Here is a 13665-nt window from a genome sequence, read left to right as displayed (position 1 = left end):
AAAAATTATTTAGGAAATGAGTAGTTAACGATAATCATTAAAATTTCCCGATTAACCGGAAACTTCAAATAATTTCGTAAAGTGAATAGTTCAACTAATTAAAAACAGATAATCCATTGGATTGAAAAAATCTGATTCTAATTCTAGACCCGGCCATAGCCTGGTCTAGAATTTGACCGGGCGTACGCCTCTTGAGACATTCGCCCTACACCATCGCCGCAGGACATTTTTGGTGCGCCTCGCCCCAGGGCTCACCCCAAAAAGCGCCTTTTAAAATATTGGTATTGTCATGTCGACCTGAAAAGCTGCATCCACTTGTGCCCTAAAGAATTATTATCATGCGAAGCATAGCGTGTCACCAATATGCATTATGTAACCTAAAATCACTCTTAGCTGCCTATAAAAATCTCGCGTATTGTAGTTATTATTTGCGTTGTAACGAAACGAATAGAACAACTTTCCATTAATTTTTTATTTTCGAGCATTACGACATGTCTGGACGCAATGACGTACCAATGTGTGTAATGTGGCAAATGTGCGATTTTGAAGCCATGTTGGTCAAAGTGCAATCTGGGGTGCAGGTGTTGGATGTGTAAACAAGTTGTAAGTTATTATTTTTGAAAAAAATATTTGTTAATAGTTTTTATAAAATATGTTAATTAATAGTCTTATGTTATCATCTCATTGGTAGGACGAAAATCAATGTGATTTTGAAGAATGGTATGATGAACCAATTAACGATGAATACTATAAATCATATTTGCTAAACATTTAGAATCTGACCAGTGAATACAAACTCCAGATCTTGAAACTACAAGAATAACTTACGGCGCTGAAGAAGAAACTAAAAGAGGCAGAAGAAAAAAATAGGTTGGAAGAGAAATTTAAGTGGTTGAAGCATAGAATAATAGGCGATAGTAACTAAACAAATACATGGATGCGTTTAGTGTAATATTTTATTTTTATGTTGTACGTGTCATGTATTATCTTTAATTGGTAACGAATTTAAATTTATGTTAAGCTGTAGTTTTTTTTGTTCTACTGTTAAACTAATAAATAACCCGAAAAATAAAAACACATGCGCAAATTATATAAAACATAAATAATGTTGCTGTTATATATTTAACGTCTTATATACAACTAATAATACATATCAATGAGTCCCACAGCTTATATTCTTTAAAGCATTGGCTGGCCTGAGGCGCATCTTATCCCGCCCGACTATGTTATCAGGATCATCCTCATCACGTCGCCTCTTTATCGGATGATGCACTGTAACATGATCGTCAGTAAGGCTGGCAGACTCGGTAAAAGCGGTCGTTGGGCCAGCAGTAACCTACACAATAATAAGATATTTTAGTATATGAAATATAAAATACTAACGTACGTTTTAGCAAAAAAAATATTTAATAGTCATACCATGGTCTCAACGAGCTCCTGAATAAAATCATTTGTCTCCGGCAAGTTAATATCGCACAATGTGGCCTCCGTGATTGGCGATGACGAAATATTTAAGAAAAATAAAAATACTTTAGATATTACTGACTAATTTATACATAAAAATAAATTGAAATAACAAACCTGCGCCTGAGTAGCGCCACAATGTTGTCGGAACATCGAGGTGCACTGGAGTAGATGAAGTATGTGAAAGATCCTTAGCATCCTTCGGTGATAAGCCATAACTCAGTCGTCGCCCACTATGCACCTCTCGTATCGAACAATCAGCAGCAACCGTCGATGGCTCTGGGGGATCAGGAAAATACCGATCCCACTCCTGCTGCGTAATGGTCGTGCCCACGATCAATAATGGAGCTGACGGTGTCACCTGCGAAGTCCCTGGCGACAGCTGAAGGCTGAATGACGGCATATCATGAGGAGAATCGTGTGGCTCAGGGTGTTCTCCCGGATCATCATCTATAATATCCTCCACGGATGCCTCAACGCCCCCTTGCTGGGGATCCCGTCCTCGCCGACCACCACGACTTCATGGGCCACCCCTTCCTCTCTGGCCACGTCTGCCACGTTTACCATGTTCAAGATCCACTCGTGTCACATAAGCAGCCTTGTATCCTAAGCGCCCATCCTCTCGGGCACGTCTCAATGTGTCGTCCGCAAGATCAGTAACCCAATAACCAAACACGTGCAAAGCTGCCGCCCCCTCGCATGTATACTGTAGCATCTCCAGTCCCAACTGGTAGAACTGATGTAAGCCAATAGCCTGCATAACATGTAAAATATTAATTATAGAAGGATAATGTAACGTTATAAGTAAGTATAACAAATAACATATCGGTGCCCCATGCCTCTCGGTGTATGGAATATACCGACTACCAACGCGATGAACGGGATTCCCAACGAGAAGTCGGGTAACACTGCGATACCAACCCATGTACTCATGCTCGCCATCCATACTGTCAGGTGGAGGGTATGGCGAAATAAGGCCATACCTCTGGTCTCAAACCTCAATCTCGGCCTCTAGCAAGTCCAAGTATGTCTTGTCAACCTTGCAACGATCATCCCGCTGGTAATATGTCCTGTGCCAAGTGGGTGGAATAGGTACAAACTGTGGGCGACCAAACTGGCGAAGGACTCGCTCGGTAGCATAATGCTCGACTATATCGAGACATATCAGTGGGATGGAAGAGCTCCATATAGCTCGGTCACGGGAGAAATAATCGGGCGAACCAGCTACGAGCGCGTCATTGTATGGCCTCCATACGAACTATTTATTAAACACAAGAATCGTGAGTAAACGCAACATATATCAAGCCACACTAAGTAAACTTAAGTATATATGTACCTACGTGCCTTCAAGTAAATCCAACAAATCCCTGTAATAAGGGAGATGATGTTGAGCCTCAATCTCGCGTGCGTAGCCTCGCCTATCAACCCACCTCCAAGCTAAAGGGAGAAACGGTGGAGGTGGTGCATCCGGAGTGATCGATGGCAGAGGTGGTTGGAACTGCAGGAACCGCTCCCAGGCCCAAACCTAATATAGATTGTGGACGTAAAATTTAATTTAAGGTATTTTTCTTACTATGTATGTTATAATCATGAAAAGAATTGACTATGTTTTCACCTACAGCAGCGGTAAAAATCCGGCAACGTCTCTCTGGGTGCCCATGCATGCCCGATACATTTGCCTATACAGGTAACCTAGAACAACTGTAACCAGATAAATCATCTAGCCGCTCCAGATGATGTAGAAATCTCAAGCTGACTAGGTTTCCCGAAGTGTTCGGGAACAATATACCACCAAACATTAGCAGCATCAATAGTCTCATGTATCGGTCGATATCCTCTGGTGGTGAATCATCCGTAATCTCTGCGTCCATCGCCACCAAATGTTGTCGAATGGGCGTCAGCTGCAATCGACTGGCCCCACTCAATGCAGTCAACTCCGCTGGCTGAAAATCAGTGAGCTGCTACAACATATGAAGGTAATCCTTTCCCGTATAGTCTTTAAGAGCATGCGGGTAAGCTATAGGTATACCATCAACAGGCAGCCCGAAAAGAACCTCCACGTCCTCAAGCGTGATGGTAGCCTCGCCGATGGGTAGATGAAACGTGTGCGTCTCCGGTTGCCACCGCTCTATCATAGTCGTGATCAATGCTTAGTCGAACTGCAACCGGGTGATCTCTATGATCCAGTAGAAACTCGTATCCTGAAGGTGTCTGACTATACGGGGATGTAGTGGGTGATCCCTAATGAACTCCCACATATCGTCTATACGTCTGGGTTGAAATGTCTGGGACATACACTGCTCATCCCAGGTGTGTGAAGACCTATGGTTGCCCTATAGCAACAGTAGCTCTTTCGATGCAGGTTTGGGATGCACATGGGGAACCTCCACGGCGATATCTATAAATGGAACAATATTAATTAAAGTGTTTTTCTATTTAATTATTTAACATCTTTAAATATATTGCTACATCTTTTATATTAATATTTAATCGATATTTTTTTCTATATTATTACTTAGGTTGATATATTTTTTATATTATTATTTTATATATTAGTTTATTATATTATTTTATATGTTTGTTTCTTACTCAGTTAATTTTGGGTATAATAGAATTAAATAATTAATTTTTATAACTATACATGATATAATTAATAAGTATTCATATAAAAATACTTAGTTTGACAAATTTTCTATATTGTTGTTTTTTATGTTATTTTTTTACATTTGTTGACTAAAATTCGAGAGAGTTTGTGTTTGAACTATCATCTTTTTTTTAGATATTTTTGAGTTAATAAATAATTAAATGATTAATTTCAATAACTACAAAGATAATTTAGTAATTATTCGTATAGCAAATACTTAGGTTGATAAATTTTCTAGATTAATATTTCATATGTTAGTTTCCAACATTTTCCTACTAAAATTCTGCATGGTTTTGTTTGAACTATCATCTTTTTAAAGTTATTTTTGAATTATAACAGAATTGTAATATATTACAATTTCATAAGTAATCAAGATATATTCAATAACTAATCATATAAAAAATACTACAAACTTAATAGTAAATAATATTGAATTTATTTCATTCGTAACGATTTATTTGTTAACTTTCATATTTTGCCCAAATTTCCCGGAAAATGATTATTTTATGATTCCTATCTAATATTTGATAATTATTTACTGATACATTAAATCTATAATTGAGTACTCTATCCGAGTTACTACGCTAAAGGGCACTACATAACAATTAAGGGCACAACATAACACTAAAGGGCACTAAACAACAATAAAATCACATATAACAATAATTATTCAAAAATAACAATATATCTTTTTACTAATTTTTTAGTACTTAAATAATCTAACTCGGATAAAAAAAATAAATTAATTAAATCACAAAACGATCACAAAAGAATATAGACCACAGTAAAAAAATAACTAATAAATATTTTATATACTTGAGTTTTATCAAAAAGTAAGTCGGAATACCTCGATTTAAAAAATTTTGAAATGTGAAAAAATTGATCATTTGGGAGCCGAAACGAGCGAATGAGGAGATCCACTATACGACAACGCCTTGGATCTGGTGTTAGATTGCTAAAATACGGAAAAGACATAATTTTGGGAGGACGGGTGGGCTCCAATGAAATTTTTTTGTTTAAAAAATTGGGGGGGGGGAGGACTGTTTTTGGTGTAAAAGCTTCTGTTCTAGTCGAGGAAGGTGAAGGGCCCGTTTTTTATATAGGTATAGTGCATATATAGGAGGCGCTATATATATGCGCTATACCTCCCACCAATTTAAAGTTCAAATATAACGCAATTATTTACCGCATTATATATAAAATGATAATCCATTTTTTTCCTCACTTATTTTTATCGTTTGAGTCCAAAAAAATCGCACTTTAGTTGTCGGTTGCAAAATAAAGATCCTGGGGTCTCATCTTTTATGGGCAGATTTGTCCCCAGTGGCAAAGAGTACTCGTGCCCACCTTATATTTTGCAAAACACTATTTACTCATAATTAGTTATTGCATAAATAATTAGTCAGTATATTTTTAGTTTTTCAATTATGGAGCAAAGATGTATTTACATTTTTTTTATAAAAGACTAATTAGTGCAAATTGACACCATTTGACACATAGATGAGAAAGTGCTATCACTCTTAGGGCTGCTATTTAGGGATTCACCAACATTTATTTTATTTTGAAAGTTAAACTAAAATTTTTATATTCAGGATAATTCAGGACATTTGTATCCTGAAAAATTAAACCGAAAAACTAAAATTTAGAAAATATTGACTAATTCCTAAATAACAGCCCTTTAGAATGGCTATCTGCAGGGGCGAAGCTACGTGCAATCAAGGGTGGTCAACTGACCATCCTTCGCCGGAAAATTATACTCCGTACAAGGTAAAATATTACTTATTATTGATTAAAAATAGACTTTGAACACCCTTACATAGCCTACTGACAAAGGTTTGAACACCTTTGTTGAATTTTCTGGCTTCACCACTGGCTATCTGGTGTCATTTTTACCACTATGCAGAAAATATCATTTCACCTTTAGAATGCTATCTTTATGTGATGAATTTTGGCTCGATATAAACTTTAAGAGAATAGAAGAATTTTTAAATTTGTGATCATAAATATATCATACTCAATATTTATGCGATAATAAATCTTTTAAAACTTATAATCTTAAATATATAGTAATATTTGTGCGACTATAAAAAGTTCTCGATAAATAAGATATATTTTTAAAATCAATCCATTTTCCACTATAAAGATATCAAACCTTTCAACGAATTAATAAATAAGAATGAACAAACGACAAAAAAACACATATTTGGACGAGATTTTGACCGAGGCCCTCTTTGTGGATCATCTGGGAAAAGATTAATATAATTATCGAGTAATTATCCCGAAGGGAAATAATCTGTAAAGTTGCTACTATATGATCAAGAATTCACGAGTCTCTTACAGAAATACGACATTCCTCGAATTCCGCACATAATACATTCAAAATTTGTATAGCGGGAACTTAATGCACCAAACTTTTCTTCCCGTTAATTATCCTATTCTGGAAAATGAAAAAATGTTTGGTCGTCACGAAGTCTGCATTTGAGGGGTGCGATAGTAGTATATAAATCGAACGGAAACATGCGAAGGCTTCTCAACACACAACAACTCCACTCATCTTCTTTCTTCCTTAGAGAGAATCACTCGGACTCCTCTCTCGCTTTTTTTTCTCTCTCTATTTCCGACCTTCTAGGATTTCCTCTCGAACATTCTCCTCGCCGGAGAACGAAAGAAACACCGGCGTCCGGTGATTGAAGGTTTACTTTTTTTGATCTAGTTAATTTTTGTGCTCAAAATTTACAGTTGAAACAATCGGAAATGGCTTCTCAACCGAAGAATGTCGGAATTCTCGCCATGGAGATTTACTTTCCTCCTACTTGCCTTCGGCAGGTAAAATTTTGTATATCAAATTGTAAATACGTACATCTACATGCGTATAATTATACATACTTCCAGATGTATATCTACGATTGTATTTTGGTGCTGTAATTTGGATGAGGGAAAATGAAGCTTTTTCGGATAAAGCTTTTTGCTATGTAATAATCACAATTTAGACTCTCGAAATGCCTCTGTTATTGCGATTTTAATTTTCTGAAGGAATTGTTATTTTTCTTTAGAATTGAGTATTGTTACCTTAGTGTTGTTATAAAGAGAAAGTCAATAATTGCTCCGGACGTTAGGAACCATTTTGTTTTAGATCTAATGATTAATGAATCTAAGATCATAGATTTTAATTTATTGTACTTGCATGTCACATGTATTGTGACATAATGTGACATTCAATTTGACTTTTTACTTTTGAAGGAAGATCTGCTAATAGAACTTTCCGACATTAGGATTGTGATTTTTTTGAAATTTTAATTTATGTAAAATTGCAATGTATAGGAAGTATTGGAGGCTCATGATGGAGCAAGCAAAGGCAAGTATACAATTGGTCTTGGACAAGATTGCATGGGCTTTTGCACTGAGGTTGAAGATGTTATATCGATGAGGTACATGCTAACTTTAGTAGCTGCAAAAACGACCGGGGATTTGCAGTCGTACCCTATATTTGTGCCACCTTTTAACCTGTACCCTATTTTTAAAAATTATTGATTTGGTAGCCAGCTGACAAAAAATCCGTAATAATATGACAATTACATCCCTGACAAAAGATACAAAACTTGCATCACGCATTAATCGCGTGATCTGCAACCTCATTCATGAAAAAAGATCTCCTCATCTCCTCTCAGTAGCTTTATCAAAAAACCAGAAACTTGTCCAGATTCATCTTGAGAATCACATTTGCATGAAGTTGTTTCACCTTGAAGCTAAAACTTCATAGTTCATACTAATGTAGCATGAAGTTGTTTCATGTTGAAGTTAAAACTTCATGCTAATATAGCATGAAGTTGTTTCACATTGAAGCTAAAATTTCATGCTAATGCATGCTGAAGTTATTTATCATGCAGTCTACATTTTTGTCACGAGTTTTATCCAAAATTTCAGTCTAAACATGCTGAAGTTATTTAGTTTATTGACTAAAATTTCAGACTAAACATGCTTAAGTTTTTTAGTTCATTTGCTAAAATTTCAGACTAAACATGCTTAAGTTATTTAGTTTATTTGCTAAAATTTCAGACTAAACATGTTTAAGATTTTAGTTCATTTGCTAAAATTTCAGACTAAACATGCTTAAATTTTTTAGTTCATTTGCTAAAATTTCAGACTAAAGATGCTTAAGTTTTTGTCTTGCAGTATGTAATTTTCTAATGAGTTTTTGCTAATGCATGCTGAAGTTATTTAGTTCATTTGCTAAAACTTCAGATTAAACATGCTTAAGTTATTTAGTTCATTTGCTAAAACTTCAGACTAAACATGCTTAAGTTTTTTAGTTCATTTGCTAAAACTTCAGACTAAACATGCTTAAGTTTTTGTCTTGCAGCATGTAATTTTCTAATGAGTTTTTGCTAATGCATGCCGAAGTTATTTAATTCATTTTCTAAAATTTCATACCAAAACATGCTAAAGTTTTGTCATGAGTTTTATCCGAAATTTCAGTCTAAACAAGCTGAAATTTTTTAGTTCACTTGCTAAAACTTCAGTCTAAACATGCTTAAGTTTTTGTCTTGCAGTATTGTAATTTTCTAATTAGTTTTTTCTAATGCATGCTGAAGTTATTTAGTTCATTTGCCAAAATTTCATACCAAAACATGCTGAAGTTTTCCCCTGTAGTCTACAGTTTTGTCAATAGTCTTTTATTAAAAAAAGGCAAAATCGTCTTTTTAAAACGCTTTTAACAAAAAAATGGGTACGGATGCAAACGGAAAAACCAAACGGGTATAAGTTAAAGAGGGGTGACCAAATAGGGCGCCCCGTGAAATTTTTACAAAAACAACTACTCCGCAGGGGCGGCTCAAGAACATTCGGGGCCTAAAATCAAAGTTTAATATGGGACCTAAATTTTTTAAAAGAAGTTATAAGATTGTTTTTATTTGAAATCTATCTTCTAACTTTTTAAGATACAAAATTTTTAATAATCTTTTTTATAATGGATTTTTTCTAATAATTCCTTTTCAATTGATAATATAGCCAATTCATCATTTAATCTTTCTTGATAAATTGTTGATCTTAGATAAGATTTTATAGAGCAATAGAAGTATAGAACTACTGGAAGCTTAAAAGTATTGTTGAACACTTGAACTAATGAAATCTTGGAGAAAGAAGGCAAGTAAGAATATCAAAGAGAAAGACAGAAAATATGTAGGGGTTTCTGAAATACGGAGAGATTGGAAAGAAGAAAGATTGACTTGGAGAAATTAAGGAAAAGAGTATTTTCTTTTACATGTTATCTAATGAAGGAGTAAAAAGTGACAAATTGAAACGTTAGGAAAGCTATTCATCTACCCATTTTTAAGGAAATTAAGTTATTACTTTATTTATATATCTAAAAAAATTCTTTCTTTTTCTATTAAAAACTCTACTTTTATATTAAAAGTACTAAATATTTTTTAAAAAATACCTATAAACCTATTATTTTTAAAAAATGGGGCTCCCCAAATTTGGGGGCCTAAGGCACAAGTCTTACCTTCCATAACATTGGAGCCGGCCCTGCTACTCCGTCCGCCACAATTTATTGGATGTTGTTTGATTAGGTGTGGAGTTCAAGAAAAAGGACTTTTGAAACTATTAGTCTAAAACAAGTCATAAACATTTGTGTGGAATCATCTCTTAAAGGGTAAAATAGGAAGTTGAAAGCTAAATTATTTTTAAATATAAAAAAGTTTCATTCTTTTGGGGACAAACTAAAAAGGAAAAAGTATCACATAAATTGGGACAGAGGGATACCACTATACCTGCCAATTCCAAACTAGCGGGGATCGGATAAGTGAATCCTATATAATTGTTCTGCTTCCTTTGGTCCGATTTCGTTTCATTACTTAAATATTTGTGTTTTAGGACAAGTTAGGAATTGGGACTAACTTTATTAGCTAATCTTGCAAAAGTGATACTATGTTTACTTCTGTTCTCATTAATTTTTTCATCTTTAGCTTGACAGCTGTTACTTCCCTTCTGGAGAAGTATGCTATTGATCCAAAGCAAATTGGTCGGCTAGAGGTTGGAAGTGAAACAGTTATTGACAAGAGCAAATCCATCAAGACATTTTTAATGCAAATATTTGAGGTACTGGCTATTGCTTCTAGGCAACGTTGAATAATAAATAGTCTATTATGGTTTGTTCAAATGTGTGGCCAAGTGAGACTTAACTGCTAAGCCTTTCACGTATCTCAAAATACAATATTTGTTGCAGCCGAAGTTTTTTTCCTTATAAAAGAGAATATTTGTTGCAGCCAAGTATTATAAAAGATGTGAAATGTTTAAGACTTTAAGTCACTTATTATGCATGAAGTATGTCCTAGTCCTAGTTTCATCTTGGCCCTCAAATTTAGCCGATCCTTTGTTACCCTTATATATTGTCACCTAAGTGAAAAACACAAGTAGCTCCTCCAAAATGAGATTACTATTTGCTGTCACATTTATCCTTGGATAATAAAATGTTCATTGCACACATTTTTGCTTGTTTGTCTTTATTGACTTTCCTCTTCACTGCTAAAGCTTTACCTTATGCGTATAACATATGGTGATCTTTACTTATCCTGGTTCTGTACCATTTAAACAAACAGAAACATGGGAATACTGACATTGAAGGAGTTGACTCAACTAATGCCTGTTATGGGGGAACTGCTGCATTGTTCAACTGCGTAAATTGGGTGGAAAGCTCCTCGTGGGATGGCCGCTATGGACTTGTAGTATGCACAGACAGTGCGGTATGATCTTCATCTTAATGCATCTTACAACTTGCTTTTTGTCTAATGCTTTCCTTATTAGATACATAGTGTGAAATGCATTGTGCCTTTGCATGAGCTTTATTAACTTGTTCAAGAGCTTCTGTTCACAGGTCTATGCAGAGGGACCTGCTCGGCCCACTGGAGGAGCTGCAGCCATTGCTATGCTTGTGGGGCCTAATGCTCCTATAGTGTTTGAAAGCAAGATCAGGGCTAGCCATATGTCCCATGCCTATGATTTTTACAAGCCCATCCTTGACAGTGAATATCCAGTAATTCCCTTTTATCCCTGTTTGTCTTATTGATCATCAGTTTCATATGAATGTTTCAAAGTTCTATTTTGCTCCAAGTGTTGGGTTAAATTTGTGTTGATATTTTGAGGTAGTGTGTATTGAAAGTGATATAACTTGATGGAATTTTATGAAAGGTACCACTTGCTGATACCTTAAACTCTATTTTTTGGCTCTTATGGAAATTGGATGAATATTTTATCAGGAAAAAATTTGTTGCATGACAATCTGTACGCTTTCAGTATCTCTTATCAATTCCTTATTGTACCAAAGTTGTGCACGTTGCATCATCACTGTTGAAGCTTCAGAATTTCTCATCTGCTCTGTATGATGTTAATTGTGTTGCAGGTGGTTGATGGTAAGCTTTCACAAACCTGTTATCTCATGGCACTTGATTCTTGCTACAAGAGTTTATGCAACAAGTAAGGCCCCGATTGATGTGTCTATATATTTGAAGTTGAGACTTCTTAACTAGTATCATCTTTTAGTGACCTTTTACTTCCATGTTTTAGATATGAGAAATTGGAAGGCAAGCAATTCTCAATGGCTGATGCAGCCTACTTTGTCTTCCATTCACCGTACAACAAGGTAGCTTATGAGCCCCATACAGATTCATAATTTTTTCTACTTCTCTAAATAAAGTGATTTAACATTTATCTGAATCTTTTTTTTAATCTTGCAGCTCGTGCAGAAGAGCTTTGGTCGATTGCTGTTCAACGACTTTCTAAGGAATGCTAGGTGTGTTACAAATCTTCTGTTACAAAGGAATCTTCTTATTCTTTAAAGGAATTCTTTGGACTAATCATTCCGATTTCTGCATTTGCAGCTTTGTTGATGAGTCTGCCAAACAAATCCTGGCTCCCTTTGAATCCTTAACCGGTGATGAAAGCTACCAAAGCCGTGATCTTGAGAAGGTTCACTAACAATTTCCTACTCTTTCTTAAATATTTCTTTGTTTTACAAGTGATCTCCTGCGATTGTCTTCCAGTACTTCACTCAAAATGATGAAATGAGTCTTAAGTAGGATAAATAACTCGAAGACTGAACTGAAAATGGATTTTTATTATGCATATTACAGGCATCCCAGCAAGTTGCTAAACCGTTTTATGACGAGAAGGTGCAACCTACCACATTGATACCAAAACAAGTTGGCAACATGTACACCGCGTCTCTCTATGCTGCTTTTGCATCCCTCATTCACAATAAGCACAACATATTGGTAAATACAAGTTACTTTTCTTCTTTTGTTCCATTTGCTTGTTCATGTCCTGTATCTACATTTTTCTTCCAGTTTCTGAATCATTTTGTTACCTCAGGCTGGTCAGAGGGTAATCATGTTCTCCTATGGGAGTGGATTGACTGCAACAATGTTTTCACTAAAGTTTAACGAAGGTCAACATCCTTTTAGTTTGTCAAACATCGCAAGTGTGATGAATGTTGCAGAGAAGTTGAAATCGAGACACGAGGTATGCTAAATTTTGATCTACAACTCAATCGTGGATTTGGGCTCCATCATTGACTTTATTTACGCTTAGATATCCAAGCAGCTGTTGGTGATTTTTTGTTGTATTATCTCTCTTTTTTCATCATAACCATGACTGACAATAACATCTTGTGCAGTTCACTCCTGAAAAATTCGTCGAAATAATGAAACTAATGGAGCACAGATATGGTGCCAAGGACTTTGTGACCAGCAAGGATTGCAGCCTTCTCGCACCAGGAACCTACTACCTAACAGAGGTTGATTCCAAGTACAGAAGATTTTATGCACAGAAGGCTCCCGAACATGGACTGGTCAATGGACACTGAACAACGTTCTTGCACGGTGTAAGGCCATGTAGTTGGTTCGTGCTCTTTTAGTTCTTGTCAGCGCATAGAAGAATAACTAGTGCGTCCGCAGATTTGATTGTTATTACTAGTTTCTTTTCCAGAATAGATCCTATGCCTTTGTTTTTTTTAATTCTCAACGAATTCTTGTGTTCAGTGTCAACCTGTTTGTGAAATTATTGTAGATGATTGTAGAAGTCATCAAACCTAGTCTTGATTGAAATTCATTAATTTTCTCACCTGTGCCTTGATAAACTGATGTGCTTATGAGAAAGATCATAATTTAATGGAGTATTGCGATTGCACAAGGGCAACCTATTTTAGTAAGGGATTATTTGGTTCACATGTTATTTATGCAGGGATTATATATAATGTAAGAATGGTTTATGTTGTGATTAATAATGAAGTGATTGTTCTACATGAATACTTATTGTGAAATGACATTTTTGTTTTAAAGTAGTTTAATCCATGCATTGCTAATATCTATATTCTTATTATACATAAGTTTCCACATAACTTAATGTATGTATGTATGTATTATTAAAACCACAGACCAAATGTTGCATATCCGATACCATCAACCAAACTAGGTGCAAGTTATTAACAGCTGCGAGTCAGCCGCCATGGCTTAAAAGTCTCAAAACGTGATTTTCAGTTCGAAAACTACTTGAAGTTGCCT

General features: G+C 35.3%; 1 protein-coding gene across 1 annotated transcript; it reads left to right on the top strand.

Annotated features, from left to right (window-relative positions):
• Positions 1-6636: 6636 nt before the first annotated feature.
• Positions 6637-13300, top strand: LOC107802821 (hydroxymethylglutaryl-CoA synthase). Its single transcript, XM_016626400.2, has 12 exons — positions 6637-6934; positions 7430-7536; positions 10075-10207; positions 10708-10851; positions 10983-11141; positions 11508-11581; positions 11672-11747; positions 11842-11897; positions 11986-12073; positions 12238-12378; positions 12476-12625; positions 12780-13300. Exons 1-12 carry the CDS (start codon positions 6863-6865, stop codon positions 12966-12968), a joined length of 1389 nt encoding a protein of 462 aa, XP_016481886.1. The 5' UTR covers positions 6637-6862; the 3' UTR covers positions 12969-13300.
• Positions 13301-13665: the final 365 nt, after the last annotated feature.

Source organism: Nicotiana tabacum, chromosome 23 (assembly GCF_000715075.1).
Source record: "Nicotiana tabacum cultivar K326 chromosome 23, ASM71507v2, whole genome shotgun sequence".
Taxonomy (NCBI): Eukaryota; Viridiplantae; Streptophyta; class Magnoliopsida; order Solanales; family Solanaceae; genus Nicotiana; species Nicotiana tabacum.
This window is presented reverse-complemented; position numbering and strand designations above follow the sequence as displayed.